This window comes from Carcharodon carcharias, chromosome 22 (genome assembly GCF_017639515.1).
Source record: "Carcharodon carcharias isolate sCarCar2 chromosome 22, sCarCar2.pri, whole genome shotgun sequence".
NCBI lineage: Eukaryota > Metazoa > Chordata > Chondrichthyes > Lamniformes > Lamnidae > Carcharodon > Carcharodon carcharias.
Genome location: NC_054488.1, coordinates 30,508,030 through 30,527,492, shown reverse-complemented (window position 1 = coordinate 30,527,492; position 19,463 = coordinate 30,508,030). Strand labels below are relative to the sequence as shown.

At 45.6% G+C, this 19,463-nt stretch overlaps 1 protein-coding gene across 1 annotated transcript in view; it reads right to left on the bottom strand.

Annotated features, from left to right (window-relative positions):
* acsf2 (acyl-CoA synthetase family member 2) overlaps positions 1-19,463 on the bottom strand; it is a 245,048-nt gene that overhangs the window by 154,987 nt on the left and 70,598 nt on the right. The window contains exon 5 of the mRNA XM_041216824.1: positions 4,846-4,964. Coding sequence (XP_041072758.1) covers positions 4,846-4,964 — 119 coding nt within the window. The remainder of the gene's footprint in view (positions 1-4,845; positions 4,965-19,463) is intronic.

The window sequence follows — 19,463 nt, the reverse complement described above, 5'->3', positions numbered from 1 at the left end:
TGAGGGTGGTGGACAGGCTTTGGGAGTCAGTATATGAGTTATTCAGATATCTCAGCCGCTGACCTGCTCTTATAGCCATAGTATTTGTATCGCTGGTCCAGTTAAGTTTTTGGTCAATGGGAATTCCAAAGAATTTGATGGTGGGGGTTGTAGATGGTAATACTACTGAATGTCAAGGGGCTATGGTTAGATTCTGTCTTGCTGGGGATGGTCATTGCCTGGCACTTGTGTGCAAATGTTACTTGCCACTTGTCAGCCCAAGCCTGAATGCTATCCAGGTCTTGCTGCATATAGACCCAGACTGTTTCAGTACCTGAAGAGCTGTGAATGATACTGAACATTGTGCCATCGTCAAAAAAATCCCCTTTCTGACCTTATGATGGAGGGAAGGTCATTGACAAAGCAGCTGAGGATGGATGGCCAAGGAACTCCTGCAGTGATGTCCTGGGGCTAAAATGATTGGCCTCCAACAACTACAATTGTTCAAATGCTGCCTTCATGTGGTTTGATACAATTGAGTGGCTTACTAAACCATTTCAAAGGGCAGTTAAGAGTCAACCACATTGCCGAGCATCTGGAGTCAAATGTAGCCAGGCAGCGTAAGGGTGGCAGATTTCCTTCCCTAAAGGACATTAGTCAGTCAGATGGGCTTTTATGACAGTCTGGTAGTTTCATGATCATCATTACTGAGACTAGTATTTTATTACAGATTTGTTAATTTATTGAATTTGAGTTCCACCAGCTGCCATGAAGGGATCTGAAGTCACAGCCCAGGCCTCTGGGTAAGCAGTCTAGTATGCTCTGCTACCAATATCCTACAGTCAGCACACCTGGCGAGATCCCCTTCTGAGGGTATCCTGATGCTTCCAGCTACGCTGCGCATTAGCTACTGAGCCTTCATGCTGGTTACACCGCTGTATTAGATTATGGTTGAGCTGTATCTCATCTCGATTTAGCTGCCTTTACAGCACATCCCTTTACACCTCATTCAACAAAAATCTACCCATCTCAGTTTGAAAAAGATTGATTGAACCCAGCATCCATTGCTTTTGGGGGAGATAGTTCCTAATTTCGACTACCCCTTATGTGAAGAAGTGCTTCCTGATATCACCCTTGAATGACCTAGCTCTAATTTTAAAGTTATGGTCCCTTGTTACAGTTTCTCTGTTATATCCCTTTATCATTTCAAATAATTTGGTTAGATGAGCCTTTATCTTCTATATTCAAGGGAATACAAGTATAATCTATGCAACTGTCCTTGCAATTAAACTCCCTGGTATCTTTCTGAGTGCTGAAGCTCCACTGCACCCCTTCCAAGGCCAATATATCCTTCCTGAGGTGTAGTGCCCAAAACTGAATCCTTTGCTTATTTTACAGTGCTGCTTCTGGCACCAGTACTGTCAATGTAAGATAAATGAGGATGTTAGAACATGCAAGACAATTGGCATTGGATATCTGGGACAATTTGAACCCTGTTCACCTGATAGAAATTGGGCTGGCAAGCAGTTAAGATTAATCGGCAACTGTAGTATCGGAATGAGAGGATTTCCTTGAGGTGACATGGACAGAGTTCATTTAGAGTTGTGAAGCTACTTTGGGTATTCTATAGGGTATTCCAAATAATGAGATTTAGAAGAACAATTTGTCAGGGAAATCACAGAGATGTGCAAGAGTTAAAGAGTGGTGATAGTTCTCAGTCAAACTGGAAGGTGAAGGGGAATGAGGTGGGCCAAGCGTCTATGGGGGAGCATTTGGGTAAGAGTTGGTTTTTTTAAAATTTGTTCATGGGATGTGGGCATCGCTGGCTAGGTCAGCATTTATTGCCCATCCCTAATTGCCCTTGTTCAACAATGGTTTTGTGGTCATCCAGATTTTTTTTTACTGAATTCAAGTTTTACCATCAACCATGGTGGGATTTGAACCTGGGTCCCCAGAGCATTACCCTGGGTCTCTGGAATACCAGAACAGTGACAATACCACTGTCTCCCCCATATTATAAGCTTTAGCTTAGTAATGGAGAAGCACATCCAATATAGATCTTCTAAACTGGAAGAGGACTAATTTCAATGTGATAAGGAATCTAGCCAGGGTAAAATGGAACCACAGACTGACAGGAAATACTGCAAAGGAATAATGGGTGGTCTTTAAGAAAGAGATGCTTCAGGTAGAGGCCAAGTACATTCCATCAAGGGCAAAAGGTAGGCCAGCAATAAGCAGCACTCCATGGATGACAAGGAAGTGACTATGATGAAACAAAAATGGAGGATGTGTGATGCATGTCAGGTGACTTCTTCAAGTGAAAACCAGGTCAAATACAATGGTTGAAAGGGGAGGTGAAGAAGAAAATAAGAATGGCAAAAAGAGAATATGAGAATAGAATGGGAGTCTACATAAAACGGAACCCAAAAATTGTCTGCCAACATGTAAATAGAAAGTCGGTAGTAAGAGGTAGAGTGGGTCTTATTATGGACAAAAATGGTGATTTGGCTAAGAGGTGCAGGATAAGGCTAGAATACTTAATAAGTTATTTATACCTGCGTTTATTAAGAAAGACGAATCTGACAAAGTATCAGTAGAAATGGAGATAGTGGTGACAATGGATGGTGTGAAAATTGAGAGGGAAGAGGTACTGGAAAGACTGGCTATGCTCAGAGTGGATACGTCATCTGGTCCAGGGTGGAGGTAACGGAAGGGCATGCCTTAATTTTTCATGCTACCCTAGATATGGGGGAGGTGCCAGGGCATTGGAGTCACAAATATGACACCCTTATTCAAGAGGGGGTGCAATGACAGTCCTAGCAACTACAGGCAAGTTAGTCTAATGTCAGTGATGGGTAATGATGGGAATCCTTAATCAGGAAAAAAAATCAACAGGCGCTTATACAGGTCCAAGTTAATTAAGGATAGCCAGCATGGATTTGTAAAACGCAGATTGCACTTGACAAATCTAACTGAATATTTTAATGAAGTAACAGAGAAGGTTGATGAAGGGATTGTTGTCTATATGGATTTTAAGAAAGCAATTGACAAGATACCACATAAAAGGCTGGTTAACATAATTGAGTCTTATAGAATAAGATGGCCAATGTGTAATTGGGGAAAAAAATTGGTTTAAGGACAGAAAGCAGTGAGACATGGAGTTTAAAAGAATGAGAGGAGATCTCATTGAAACATATAAAATTCTGATAGGGATGAACAGACTGGATGCAGGGATGGTGTTTCCTCTGGCTGGGGAACCTAGAACAAGGAGTCACAGTCTCAGGATACGGCGTAGACCATTTAGGACTGAGTTGAGGAGAAACTTCTTCACTTAGAGGGTGGTGAACTTGAGGAATTCTCTATCACTGAGGGCTGTGGAGGCCAAGTTACTGAATATATTTAAGAAGGAAATGGATAGATTTCTGGACTCTAAAGGCATCAAGGGGTATGGGGAGAGAGTGGGAGTACTGCATTGAGATAGAGAATCAGCCATGGTCATACTGAATGGCAGAGCAGGCTTGAAGGACTGAATGACGTATTCCTGCTCCTATTTTCTATGTTTTTATGGTAGGTATTTGTTTTATGGACAGGAGGATGGTAGACAATGGTGTTCCCCAATGGTCAGTACTAGGAGCACTGCTTTTTTTGCTATATATAAATGACTTGGAATTGACAAGAATAGGGTTTCAAAATTTGCCAAAGATATTAAACTTGGAGGAATGGCAAACAGTGAGAATGCTACAAATTACTGCAGCACGGCACAAACTAGTAAAGTGGGCAGACAAATGGCAGTAGGAATTAATGCAGAGATGTGATGCATTTTGGCAGAAGGGATAGGGAGGCTCAATATAGACTTAATGGCATAATTCTAAAAAGTGTGCGGGAAAAGGGGAACCTGGTGCTCGTGCATAGATCTTTGAAGGTGGCAGGACATATTGCGAGAGTGGTTAGCAAAGCATATGGAATCTTGGGCTTCATAAATAGAGGCGTTGAGTACAAAAGCAGGGGAGTTATGCTGAACCTTTATAAAGCTCCAACTAGATTACTGTATCTAGTTCTGGTGACCACACTTTAGGGTGAAGGTCCTTGAGAGGATGCAGAGGAGATTTACCAGAATGATTCCAAGGATGAGGAAATTTAGCTGCAGGATTAGGATTGGAGAAACTGGGCTTGTTCTTCCTGGAGCAAAAAAGATTGAGGGGAGACTTGATGGAGGTGTACAAGATCATGACAAGCTTGGATAAGGTAGACAAAAAAAACTCTCCCCATTAGCTAACAGCACAAGGACCAGGGGTCACAGATTTAGACTGTGGGCAAGAAATGCAGGAGGATTGTGAGGAGGATCCTTTTTACATAGCAAGTAGTAATGACATAGAAATCACTGTCCACGAGCGTGGTGGAAATGGAAACAATCAATGATTTTAAAAGGAAATTGGATGGACACAGAGGACTACAAGGAACGACTGTGGGAGTGGGACTGACTTGATTGCTCTGCAAAGAGCCTGCATGCACTCGACGGGTAGAATGGCCGTCACTTATACCATAAATGACTCTATTGGCTCAATTGCCAATGCCAACTTTGGTCCCGCTGTCTCAAAGCCACATGATCCTTCTTTAATTATACAGATTGGGTCCTGATGACATCATCTGGCCTCGCCCGTAACTCAAGCTGTTTGTTCGAACAGAGGAGGCGCTATGAGTTTTCCATCAGTTGAAGACAAGGGGAAGAGGAATTGGGGTCAGAAGAGGCTCAGGCAGGTCAGTTTCTTGTTGAACCTGTCCTTGTGGGGCAGAGAACAGCTGGCTCCTATCTGGTTCTTGCTCCGAGTTAAATTGAAGCTTCTGTGTCTGATGAGCAGCGTGTACCTTTTGCTCCTCAGATTCCCTGGAGTGGCTTTGTCCAGCTCTGGACAACACTGCTTAATGATGTCATAGTATACTTGGGTCTTAAACTTTGTGGTACAGACCAAAGCCTTACAGCCAATCTGGAAAGAGAAATGAACATGTAAAATTACTCAAGAGCATTTCAAATTGTCAGAATACCAAGTTACCAACTCCACAACAGCCCCCACACGACCCTGCCACCCTCATTGCTACCTCCACACAACTTCCCCACACTCACCTTCTCCACCCAACCCCGACCAGTCACCGTCCCCACCACAACCCCGACCACAGTCACCGTCCCCACCACAACCCCGACCACAGTCACCGTCCCACCACAACCCCGACCACAGTCACCGTCCCCACCACAACCCCAACCACAGTCACCGGCCCACCACAACCCCGACCACAGTCACCGTCTCCACCACAAACCCGACCACAGTCACCGACCCACCACAAACCCGACCACAGTCACCGACCCACCACAACCCCGACCACAGCCACCGGCCCACCACAACCCCGACCACAGTCACCGTCCCCACCACAACCCCGACCACAGTCACCGTCCCCACCACAACCCCGACCACAGTCACCGTCCCCACCACAATCCCGACCACAGTCACCGTCTCCACCACAATCCCGACCACAGTCACCGTCTCCACCACAACCCCGACCACAGTCACCGTCCCCACCACAACCCAGACCACAGTCACTGTCCCCACAACCCCGACCACAGTCACCGTCTTCACCCAACCCCGACCACAGTCACCGTGTCCACAACCCCGACCACAGTCACCGTCCCCACCACAACCCCGACCACAGTCACCGTCCCCACCACAATCCCGACCACAGTCACTGTGTCCATCACAATCCCGACCACAGTCACCGTCTCCACCACAACCCCGACCACAGTCACCGTCCCCACCACAACCCAGACCACAGTCACTGTCCCCACCACAACCCCGACCACAGTCACCGTCTTCACCCAACCCCGACCACAGTCACCGTGTCCACAACCCCGACCACAGTCACCGTGTCCACCACAACCCCGACCACAGTCACCGTGTCCACCACAACCATGACCACAGTCACCGTCTCCACCACAACCCCGACCACAGTCACCGTCTTCACCCAACCACGACCACAGTCACCGTCCCCACCATAACCCTGACCACAGTCACCGTCCCCACCACAATCCCGTTCTCAGTCACCATCTCCTTACCTGGTCTGGCCTACATGTGACTCCAGACCCACGGTAATGTGGTTACTTCTTAAAAATGCCCTCTGAATGAGAACAGTTAGAGATGGGCAATAAATGTTGGCCCAGCCAGTGACACCCACATCCCAGGAACAAATAAAAAAAGACCCCAACCACAGTCACTGTCTCCACCTTCACTTCCCCACCCTGAGTCTCAGCCACCAGGACAAGTCATCCAGGGATTTTCCAGTTAGACCTGAATGGAGACCAGGTTAGAAAATGCAAGTGAAAGAAATGAGGTTTTGAATTTGAAGAGATGAATCTTCCATTGTACCATGAAGGAACAGTTTCAAAGCTATATAACTGGTTACTAAATACCCTGAGACAGAGCAAAAAGAGGTGGCAAACCACATCCAAAATGTATCCTGTTGAATAAGAATCTTGCATCTGATCTCCACACATATAACTAACACTGTGCTCCTTGTTTATGGTACTTCTCTTACTGAGGCTTTGTGGAGTCAGGAGGTGAGTTACTTGCTGCAGAATTCCTAGTCTCTGACCTGCTCTTGTAACCACAGTACTTATATGACTGGTCCAGTTAAGTTTCTGGTCAATGGTAACCATAAGGATGTTAATGATATGGATAATGCCATTGAATGCCAAAGGGAGATGGTTAGATTCTCTCCTGTTGGCAATGGTCACTGTCTAGCACTTGTGTAGCATGAATATTACTTGTCATATATCAGCCCAAACCTGAATGCTGTCCAGATCTCGCTGCATATGGACACGGACTGCTTCAGTATCTGAGGAGTCGCAAATGGTGCTAAACTTTGTTCAATCATTGGCAAACATCCTCACTTCTGACCTTATGATGGAGGGACGGTCATTGATGAAGCAGATGAAGATGGTTGGGCTGAGTTCAGTGCCCTAAGGAACTCTTGCAGTGACTTCAGGGACTGCTGTGATTGGCTTCCAACAACCACAACCATCGTTCTTTGAGCTAGACATGACTTCAAGTATTCCCCCTCATTCCCATTGATTTCAATTTTCCTTTGGCTCCTTAATGCTACAGTCAGATGCTGCCATGATGTTAAGGGCAGTCACTCTCACCTCATGGCTGGAATTCAGCTCTTTTGTCTATGTTTGGACTAAAGTTGTAATAAGGTCAGGAGCTAAATGGCCCTGGCAGAATCCAAACTGAGCGCTGGTGAGCAGGTTATTGATGTGTAAGGGCCACTCAAAAGATGGTGGTGATGTTCAAAGAGACTTGGGTGTGCTCATACAAGGAACGCAGGTGCAGCAAGCAATTAGGAAGACAAATGGCTCAGTTGGTAGCAATCTTGCCACAGGGTCAGAAGGTTGTGAATTCAAGTCCCACTCAGGACTTGACAACATTGCAAAAACAAATTTATTGCAAGGGGATTAGAGTACAGGAATAATGGGTTAATAGTTATGGTAATGAGATAATGATGTGTAACATGATGTAACAGTGCAAGAGACTAAGGTTGCAAATTTCAAATTGAGACAGACCATAAACTGTTGTTCACCCTTCTGAATTCCATAGAAAATGTCAAAATGCCTCTACGCATGTAACGTTTCAGACTTAGGCTGATACATTATTTTCCAGCTGTGCATGTGCCGATGTGCCAAAACGCAGATCACAGCAGACACATTATATAGAGCTAAAAACAAAAAAACTGCGGATGCTGGAAATCCAAAACAAAAAACAGAATTACCTGGAAAAACTCAGCAGGTCTGGCAGCATCGGCGGAGAAGAAAAGAGTTGACGTTTCGAGTCCTCATGACCCTTCGACAGAACTTGAGTTCGAGTCCAAGAAAGAGTTGAAATATAAGCTGGTTTAAGGTGTGTGTGTGGGGGGCGGAGAGATAGAGAGAGAGAGAGGTGGAGGGGGGGGGTGTGGTTGTAGGGACAAACAAGCAGTGATAGAAGCAGATCATCAAAACATGTCAACGACAATAGTACAATAGAACACATAGGTGTTAAAGTTAAAGTTGGTGATATTATCTAAACGAATGTGCTAATTAAGAATGGATGGTAGGGCACACAAGGTATAGCTCTAGTGGGGTTTTTTTTTTTAAATAATGGAAATAGGTGGGAAAAGGAAAATCTTTCTAAGTTATTGGAATAAAAAGGAAGGGGGAAACAGAAAGGGGGTGGGGATGGGGGAGGGAGCTCACGACCTAAAGTTGTTGAATTCAATATTCAGTCCGGAAGGCTGTAAAGTGCCTAGTTGGAAGATGAGGTGTTGTTCCTCCAGTTTGCGTTGGGCTTCACTGGAACAATGCAGCAAGCCAAGGACAGACATGTGGGCAAGAGAGCAGGGTGGAGTGTTAAAATGGCAAGCGACAGGGAGGTTTGGGTCATTCTTGCAGACAGACCGCAAGTGTTCTGCAAAGCGGTCACCCAGTTTACGTTTGGTCTCTCCAATGTAGAGGAGACCACATTGGGAGCAACGAATGCAGTAGACTAAGTTAGGGGAAATGCAAGTGAAATGCTGCTTCACTTGAAAGGAGTGTTTGGGTCCTTGGACGGTGAGGAGAGAGGAAGTGAAGGGGCAGGTGTTGCATCTTTTGCGTGGGCATGGGGTGGTGCCATAGGAGGGGGTTGAGGAGTAGGGGGTGATGGAGGAGTGGACCAGGGTGTCCCGGAGGGAGTGATCCCAACGGAATGCCGATAAGGGGGGTGAAGGGAAGATGTGTTTGGTGGTGGCATCATGCTGGAGTTGGCGGAAATGGCGGAGGATGATCCTTTGAATGCGGAGGCTGGTGGGGTGATAAATGAGGACAAGGGGGACCCTATCATGTTTCTGGGAGGGAGGAGAAGGCGTGAGGGCGGATGCGCGGGAGATGGGCCGGACACGGTTGAGGGCCCTGTCAACGACCGTGGGTGGAAAACCTTGGTTAAGGAAGAAGGAGGACATGTCAGAGGAACTGTTTTTGAATGTAGCATCATCGGAACAGATGCGACGGAGGCGAAGGAACTGAGAGAATGGGATGGAGTCCTTACAGGAAGCGTACTCCTGGTGTTTGACAAGGTGTTTACTAAAGCCCACTTTCACAGCCATATCTCCTTTCTCAGTGACTGTCTCCGTCTCCGACTTACCCCACGTGGATTTCAACTGAAATTCCACCCCTCATGTTTCGAACCCACCCAGGATTACAGGTATCTCCGGGACATAAAACGTTTCTCGGACTGCTGTTCCCGTCACATTCTGAAATCCACACTCAATGCCATGCGCCGCCATATGAATACACTCGACCTCTCCCTCCAGCAGCACCGCCGTACCCTTTTTCAAATCTGCGCGTGCCCCCAGTTTCATTTTATCCTTCGGCTCATCCGACGCCTCAACAAGAAACTTTTTCTCTTTCTCTCAAGTGCTAAGGAACGCAAGCTCCAACAACTCATCGACACCAACACCCATCTAGGACCCTCCACCCCTGCCTGTCCCTCCGTCCCCACCCTTTCTTCCAATCCCAACCCCAGCCGTGTATTCACTATACCCCCTGACCTGCCCCTCTCCGATGCTGAACGTTCAGTGCTCAGCAAAGGACTTATTTTCATACCCTTACGCCCTCACCTCAATGAATTTCGGGCTCGGCATGATACTGAACTCTTCTTCCGCCGTCTTCGTCTCCGGGCTCACTTCTTTGGGCAGGAGTCCTCTCCCAGTTCAACGGATCCTTTTACCCATCTCCAATATTCTCCCTCCACCTGTACCCCTCCCTCTGGATTCTTACCTTCTCTCGATCTTTTCATTGAGAACTGTCGGCGCGACATTAGTCGTCTCAATTTCTCTGCTCCTCTCACCCATTCTAACCTGTCTCTCTCTGAACTTACTGCACTCCATTCTCTCAGGTCCAAACCTGACATTGTCATCAAACCCGCTGACAAGGGTGGTGCTGTTGTTGTCGGGCGCACTGACCTCTACCTCGCGGAGGCTAAGCGTCAACTCGCAGACACTTCCTCCTACCTCTCCCTGGACCATGACCCCACCACTGAACATCAAGCCATTGTTTCCAGGACTGTCACTGACCTCATCTCCTCTGGGGATCTCCCTCCCACAGCTTCCAACCTGATAGTCGCCCAACCTCGGACGGCCCGCTTCTATCTCCTACCCAAAATCCACAAACAGAACTGCCCCGGTAGACCGATCGTCTCAGCTTGCTCCTGCCCCACAGAACTCATTTCTCGTTATCTTGACTCCCTTCTCTTTCCCCTTGTCCAGTCCCTTCCCACCTACATCCGTGATTCCTCTGACACCTTATGTCACATCAACAATTTCCAGTTCCCTGGCCCCAACCGCTTCCTCTTCACCATGGATGTCCAATCCCTCTACACCTCCATCCCCCACCAGGATGGTCTGAGGGCCCTTAGCTTCTTCCTCGAACAGAGGCCCGAGCAATCCCCATCCACCACTACTCTCCTCCGTCTGGCTGAATTTGTTCTCACACTGAACAATTTCTCCTTCATCTCCTCTCACTTCCTCCAAATAAAAGGTGTGGCTATGGGTACCCGCATGGGCCCCAGCTATGCCTGTCTCTTTATGGGGTATGTGGAACATTCCTTGTTGCAGTCCTACTCCGGCCCCCTTCCACAACTCTTTCTCCGGTACATCGATGATTACTTCGGTGCCGCTTCATGCTCTCGTCGGGACTTGGAAAAATTTATTAATTTTGCTTCCAAACTCCACCCCTCCATCATTTTCACGTGGTCCATCTCTGACACTTCCCTTCCCTTCCTTGACCTCTCTGTCTCAATCTCTGGTGATAGACTGTCCACCAATATCCATTACAAACCCACCAACTCCCACAGCTATCTCGACTACAGCTCCTCACACCCCGCTTCCTGTAAGGACTCCATTCCATTCTCTCAGTTCCTTCGCCTCCGTCGCATCTGTTCCGATGATGCTACATTCAAAAACAGTTCCTCTGACATGTCCTCCTTCCTTAACCGAGGTTTTCCACCCACGGTCGTTGACAGGGCCCTCAACCGTGTCCGGCCCATCTCCCGCGCATCCGCCCTCACGCCTTCTCCTCCCTCCCAGAAACATGATTGGGTCCCCCTTGTCCTCATTTATCACCCCACCAGCCTCCGCATTCAAAGGATCATCCTCCGCCATTTCCGCCAACTCCAGCATGATGCCACCACCAATCAAATCTTCCCTTCACCCCCCTTATCGGCATTCCGTAGGGATCACTCCCTCCGGGACACCCTGGTCCACTCCTCCATCACCCCCTACTCCTCAACCCCCTCCTATGGCACCACCCCCTGCCCACGCAAAAGATGCAACACCTGCCCCTTCACTTCCTCTCTCCTCACCGTCCAAGGACCCAAACACTCCTTTCAAGTGAAGCAGCATTTCACTTGCATTTCCCCCAACTTAGTCTACTGCATTCGTTGCTCCCAATGTGGTCTCCTCTACATTGGAGAGACCAAACGTAAACTGGGTGACCGCTTTGCAGAACACCTGCGGTCTGTCTGCAAGAATGACCCAAACCTCCCTGTCGCTTGCCATTTTAACACTCCACCCTGCTCTCTTGCCCACATGTCTGTCCTTGGCTTGCTGCATTGTTCCAGTGAAGCCCAACGCAAACTGGAGGAACAACACCTCATCTTCCGACTAGGCACTTTACAGCCTTCCGGACTGAATATTGAATTCAACAACTTTAGGTCGTGAGCTCCCTCCCCCATCCCCACCCCCTTTCTGTTTCCCCCTTCCTTTTTATTCCAATAAATTAGAAAGATTTTCCTTTTCCCACCTATTTCCATTATTTTTAAAAAAAACCCCACTAGAGCTATACCTTGTGTGCCCTACCATCCATTCTTAATTAGCACATTCGTTTAGATAATATCACCAACTTCAGCACCTATGTGTTCTATTGTACTATTGTCGTTGACATCTTTTGATGATCTGCTTCTATCACTGCTTGTTTGTCCCTACAACCACACCCCCCCCCACCCCTCCACCTCTCTCTCTCTCTCTCTATCTCTCCGCCCCCCCACACACACACCTTAAACCAGCTTATATTTCAACTCTTTCTTGGACTCGAACTCAAGTTCTGTCGAAGGGTCATGAGGACTCGAAACGTCAACTCTTTTCTTCTCCGCCGATGCTGCCAGACCTGCTGAGTTTTTCCACGTACATTATATAGAGCTACGGTTGATCAAGCGGTACTCAGCGCTTAATTCTGGGGTGGAAGCATTTTAATCAATCATAACCAATTCTCCACCCACCTCTGAGAAAAAAACTACACAAAATCAGGAAAGCACAAAAGGAAGATACGGCGTGCATCCAGGTTAAGAAATTTTGCCAAGAACTTTTGTCACAATATAGTCCAAACTATCAGCTCTTACTTAAGTACCACGAACAGGAGAAACTAGTGATGATCTTCTAGTATCTAACCATAGACTAATAATACCCAAGCCTATGAATGAGGGAGAAGATTCTTCATAGAATCCATGGTGGTCACTTGGATACATCAAAGTGTAGAGCTCATGCAAATCAATCTGTGTGGTGGCCAGTAATTTCAAAAGCATTTCAAGAAGTCAATATGACAGAAAGTCATGCCATACTTGTGCAACAAATGCCCAAACACCAATAGAACCTTTATTACTGTCCAGTTTTCCAGACAGCCTTAGAAAAGATTGGGACTGGATCTCTTTAACTTTAGATCAAAAGTGTACCTTATCACAGTGAATTATTATTGACGGTGATTAGAAGCTACCAGGCTCCACATGGCTGAGACTGTTATAAGAGCACTGAAGAATATCTTTTCAATGCATGGGTTACTGGACAATGGCCCACAGTTCATGAACAAATACTTCAAGAAATTTTCAAAAAGCTGTGGAATCAGTCACATTACTAGTTCTCCCCCTCATCCACAGGTGAGTGGAGAGGCTGAGAGAGCAGTGAAAACCATTAAGATGCTAATGACTAAGAATAACGATTGGCATTTAGCCTCGCTGAATTATAGAGCAACACCCTTAACTAATGGCTTTTCACCAGCACAGTTGCTTATGGGCCGAAGGTTAAAAGCATAAATTCCATTAGTGGTGCAGAGGAGATTCACCAGGATGTTGCCTGGGATGAAACATTTAAGTTATGAAGAGTGGTTGGATAGACTTGGGTTATTTTCGTTGGAGCAAAGACTGAGGGGCGACCTGATCAAGGTGTACAAGATTATGAGGGGCATGGACAGGGTGGATAGGAAGCAGCTGTTCCCCTGAAGGGTCAGTCACAAGGGGGCACAAGTTCAAGATGAGGGGCAGGAGGTTTAGCGGGGATGTGAGGAAAAACTTTTTTACCCGGAGGGTGGTGACGGTCTGGAATGCACTGCCTGGGAGGGTGGTAGAGGCGGGTTGCCTCACATCCTTTAAAAAGTACCTGGATGAGCACTCGGCACGTCATAACATTCAAGGCTATGGGCCAAGTGCTGGTAAATGGGATTAGGTAGGTAGGTCAGGTGTTTCTCACGTGTCGGTGCAGACTTGATGGGCCGAAGGGCCTCTTCCGCACTGTATGATTCTGTGAAACAGAACTTAAAACTGAATGTAACATCAGACGATCATAAGACAGTAAGAAATATAGAGAATGATCAAAGAGAAGAACAGAAGAACTGGTACAACCCTAGGCAGAGAGCGAACGTTAGTACCAGGTCAGAAAGTATGGATTAGAGATTGAAAGTCTGAAGATTGGAAGTCTAAACAAACAGACCAACCACATTCCTATCTTGTTCAAACTCCATTTGGTACGTTCAGAACTGTTCCAACATTATTAGAGGCTGAAATAACAAATGAATTTGAATATCACAAGCTCTGGGATGATGAAACAAAGACTACATCAATCACCTCAAAATGGTGATCCAGTCAGCGAACCGATTAAGGATCATCCTCAATTAACTGTGACAAGAACAAGATCAGAGAGAGTTATGATAGCACTGCAAATGCTTAACCTGTGAAGTTCAGATTTTAGGGGAGATTATACTTGGGGGGAATTAGAACAATGCATTAATAGTTGTGGTAATGAGATAGTTGTGTATATCTTGATGTAACAGTGACATCAGCAGACATGGGCAAGAAACTAAGAGGAGATGGAATAGTCTGTATGTTGTGTTCCTTCTGCCGGGTCACCTTGCTCAGTGAACACGGTTGCACACCTATCTACTGGTGTTGGTAAACAAGGTACTGCAGATGACCAATGTAAGAAACCAATGTATGATGAAGCACATGCTGTTTATTAACACAAGTCACAGAGAACTAACATGCGTGTGCTTATCTTATTCTAAATTACTGATTAACATTGTAGCCCACGCTAAACAGCAATTGGATAATACATAGTCACGTGGTCAATCTGTTCACATTCTCTTAAAGGTATATTGCACCTCAGATTACCACATCCCTCCCCCTTTACTCGAAAGTACAATTTACAATCTTTACAATATATCAACTATTTACATAAACAAACTATTTACATATTCAGCCTCTCTAGAGGCTTCTTCAAATGTGTTGAACATTGTAGTTCCACGGATTCGGATGATTTATCTGAGGCCTCCCTCTCAGGAGTTATCTATCCACTAGGCTCTCCAGTAGGAACTTCTAAGTTTGTTTCTTCAACTCTCTCAGGCTAAATGGATCCTACAGGCACTTCCACACCAAGTGGAGTTCCTTCCGCATGTGGTGTAGACTCCAACGGGAATGCATGGCGCATCTTTTCTTGTAGATCTGTTTCCCTTCTCCTGAGGTGATCTACTAATTATCTGACCTTCGACCAATATGTGATAGGAAAGGGGCCCTGTCATAGCACTAACTTCACCTGATAGCCATTTGGGCCCATCTCCAAAGTTCTTTGTAAAAACTGTGTCTCCAACAGTGACGTTTCTTTTACAACTGTGGTAATCGTGTCCATTTTTCTGGGTCTCCTGACTTCTCTACCCTCCCCCCTAAGTTCAGCTTTATGAAACTTAAACATGTCCGGAGACGTCTCTTCATTAATAACTCTGGGGGGGCAATACTGGTGGTCGTGTGCGGCGTAGTCTTATAGCTGAGTAGGAAACATGATAATCTAGTTGCAATAGAGTCTCCGTCCAGTTTTTTCATTCCAGACTTGAAGGTCTGGACTGCCCTCTCGGCCAAACCATTGGATGCAGGGTGGTATGCTGAGGCCTTAACACGCGTTACGCCATTGAGACTTGTAAATTTTTGGAATTCCCCGCTGGTGAATGCCGTTCCATTATCAGACACTATTATCTCTGGTAACCCATGTATCGCAAAACTCTGACGCAATCCGACTATGGTGGCAGATGTGGCTGATCTCACGTTGTATACATCCATCCACTTAGGTTGAACGTCTATAATCAAGAGGTACATTGTGCCCAAAAAAAGCCCCACATAGTTCACGTGGAGGCGGACCCATGGCCTTCCTGGCCATTCCTGGGGATGCAATGGAGCAGAAGGGGACAATTTCTGTTTCTGTTGGCACTGTACGCAGCTCTTGACTAAGTTTTTGATTTTTGGATCCATCCCTGGCTGTCATAAGTAGCTGCGCACCAACATTTTCATTCTAGAGGTGTCGAGATGAGCACTATGCAATTTGGTCAAAAATGGCTTTCTTCTTCTCAGAGGCACAATGACTCTCGTTCCCCACAGCAAGATGCCATCCTGACAGGTGAGCTCATATCTCCGATGAAAATAGGGCTTCATTTTGTCAAGGGTTTGGCTCGTTAGACCATCCCTGTAAGTCTGTCCATTCTCTTATTTGCTTGTCATGTACTGGTGATGAATCCAGAAGGTTTAATAACACGACAAGTTCTTGAGGAATTGGGACGTTCACAGTGCTGTCTTTTAGAGGCAATCGGCTCAGTGCATCGGCATTTGCAATCAGGCTACCCGGCCAATGGATAAAAGTATATTCATAAGCAGCTAGAATCAGTGCCCACCTTTGGGTACATGCAGAGGCAATGGTGGTGTTGCCTTCTCTTCCCCAAACAAGCCTAGTAGTGGCTTCTGGTTGGATACAATGGTGAAGTGGCAACCATGAATGTATTGGTGGAACTTCTTCACACCAACTACGATGGATAAGCCTTCTTTCTCTATTTGCGAGTATCTTCGTTCTGCAACACCGAGTGTTCTTAGGATATAACCAACGGGCCATTTGGAGCCATCCGCTATCTGGTGAGAGACTACTGCCCCTATTTCATAAGGTCAAAATTCTTTCTTTGGGTTGAACAGGGCTGATGAATGTAGCATCTGTTGTAAAAGCCTCTTGTGGAGCTTGCCAAGTTCACCTGTGGTTTTTCTTGAGCAAACCATATAATGGAGCCAATACTGTTGACAAATTTGGGAGAAAACGGCCAAAATAGTTAATCATTCCCAAGAAGGGCTTGAGTTCTATGGTGCCTCACGAATAGATCGCACCTTTTCTTCTACTAGGTGAAGGCCCTGCAAGCCAATCCTATGACCCAGGTAAATCACCTCTTTTGCTTGGAAGATACATTCTCTTTTCAAGTGTACTCTGGCTTGTGAGAAACACTTCAATACCTCTTCCAGGTTAGCTAGGTGTTCTACATCAGTTAGGACATCATTGAGATAAACCACACCATAGGGCAAATTTTGAAGTAAATTTTCCATTGTCCGTTGGGAAATGGCACAAGCTGATGAGACTCTGAAGGGATTTACCAATATACCAGGTTACCCTATGTGTGTTGATAGTCACAAAATCCCAAGAGGCCTTTTCTAGGTTGGCTTGCTGTAAGCATGGCTCATGTCAAGCTTCGTATATACAGATCCCCCTGCCATCTTGCAGTACAATTCATCAATTTTCGATGTAGAATGCCTGTCGAGTCTGGCCACTTAACGGTCAACTTGTAGTCCCCGCATATCCACACCTCTGGTCAGGCTATTGTGCTGGAACTATGGGCGCTGCCCATTCAGAAAATTGTACAGGTTGTAAGGCTCCCAATCTTTCCAATCTGTCTAATTCAGCGCCAACTTTTTCTCGTAATGCATAGGGGACTGGCCTCGCCTTCAAGAATCTGGAAGTTGTCCCAGGATCCACGTGGAATTTAGCTTACAGCCCCTGAATTTTTCCAAGCTCCTCTCTGAAAATGGAGGCATATTTCTATAATAATTCTTGCAGATCCTTCATTCTGAGCTGAACAATCTCGGTCCACTCCAACTTTATTTCCTTAAGCCAGTTCCGACCAAGTAGACTTGGACCCTCTCCTGCTGTCATTGTCAGGATAAGTTAACAGGCTGATTTCCATGTTGTACTGGAACCTTGCATATACCTCTTATTTGTGTATCTTCACCAATATACGTCTTTAATTTAGCATCTGAATTTTCCAGATTTAGTGAGTGGTTTCCTCCATTCAGATATATGAACCTATGTAGCCCTATAACTGTCGTGCATGCCTCTGTACTCAACTCCATTTGGACGGGTTTCCCATTGACTTTCACTGTCACATAGATTGGCTCTGTGTTACCCATTTTTAAGTTGTGTAGTGAGTAAATATCTGACTCTGTTTCTTCTGGTTCCTCTATTATGCGGATTTCACGATATCTACTTTTCTGTTTAAAGTTTTGTCTTAATCTGTCTTTACAATATCATATGATGTGCCATTATGATGGCAGTAGAAACACTCGATTCTTTTAAATTGTTGTTCGCTTGCAGGCTGTCAGGTTCCATTTCTGCCGTTATTATTGTCGGTTTTCTCTGTTAAACCATTGCTTTTTGCTGGTCTGTTAATGGTGGCTGTTTCTTGCCTTTACGTGGAGTCCTGCGTTTCTGTGCCATTTCTAACTGGTGCTTCCCTCTTGATGGAAAGGACAGTGCCATTTTGTACTCCCTTGATTGCTTCTGAGTCCCTGACTGCATTCTCCATTGCAAGTGTCAACTCCAGCACCTTGCTGAAGTCTAAATTCATTTCTGATAACGTTTTTGAATGGTGTCTTCATTAATCCCACATTCTAATAGGTCTCTTAACATGCCACTAATCGGTGTCCCAAACTCTCAGTGCTCTGTCAATTGTTTTAAGGCTGCTACATAGCAAGAGACTGTCTCTCCAGGGGCGCGACACTCTGAATTAAACTTAAGACTCTGCATTATTACCGACAGTTTCAGCTAAAAGTGGCTTTTCACATTATTCACCAACTCATCAAAGCTCTTTGAATCTGGGGCGTTGGGTGCCATTAGACTACGAATTAGGCTGTATGTTTTACTGCCACGTATCGATAAGAGGGTCACTTACCACTTCTGCTCCCCCGATACGTTGTTGGCCAAAAAGAAAACGAAAGAATATAATGTGACCAGTCATCAGTGGTGTGATCAAAATATTCGATACGGCCAAACTGTGGCATACTGGAGGGAGATATCTTCGGCGACTATGATGAAGGCTGTACTTATAATCGCCGTGCAAGGTACGGCTGATTTACTTCTGTTTAATTTTTATGGCTTTCTTTGGTGTCGACTGGTCATTTTTTTGCCTCATCACCAGTATATGCTATGTTCCTTCTGTCGGGTCGCTTTGCTCAGTGAATACGATTGCACTACTAGTGAGTGAGTTGGCAAACAAGATACTGCAGACACAGAAACCAATGTATGATGAAGCACATACTGTTTATTAACACAAGTCACAGAGCACTAATGCATGTGCGCTTCTCCAACCAGACCCTATTCTAAACTCAAACAGAATTACCTGGAAAAACTCAGCAGGTCTGGCAGAACTCAAGTTCTGTCGAAGGGTCATGAGGACTTGAAACGTCAACTCTTTTCTTCTCCGCTGATGCTGCCAGACCTGCATATTTCAACTCTTTCTTGGACTCGAACTCAAGTTCTGTTGAAGGGTCATGAGGACTCGAAACGTCAACTCTTTTCTTCTCCGCCGATGCTGCCAGACCTGCTGAGTTTTTCCAAGTAATTCTGTTTTTGTTACTGATTAACATTGTAGCCCACACTACACAGCATTTGGGTAATACTGTCACATGGTCAATCTGCTCACATTCTCTTAAAGCTGCACCTTGGATCACCACTATACAAGAGAGAGATGTGCTTAATGAGAAACTTAGAATGGACAATGGTATAAATAGATGAGTTATTAAAGAAACATATTGGAGTTAGACCAAAATCACTCATAGATAGTGGGAAACCTTCCCAAACCAGAACAAGCCACAAATTACCCAAGAGAGATCCAAATAGTATTTAAAGTTGGAACAAAATTACAAACCATGTATATAGGAATGTCTTGCTACAATTGTACAGGTTTTTGTGTGCAGTTTTGATCTCCACATTTAAGAAAGGATATCCATGCATTGAAAAGGGTACAGCAAAGGTTTATCAAATTGGTTCCTGGCATGAGACGGTGTTTCCTATGATGAGGCTGAGTAAAG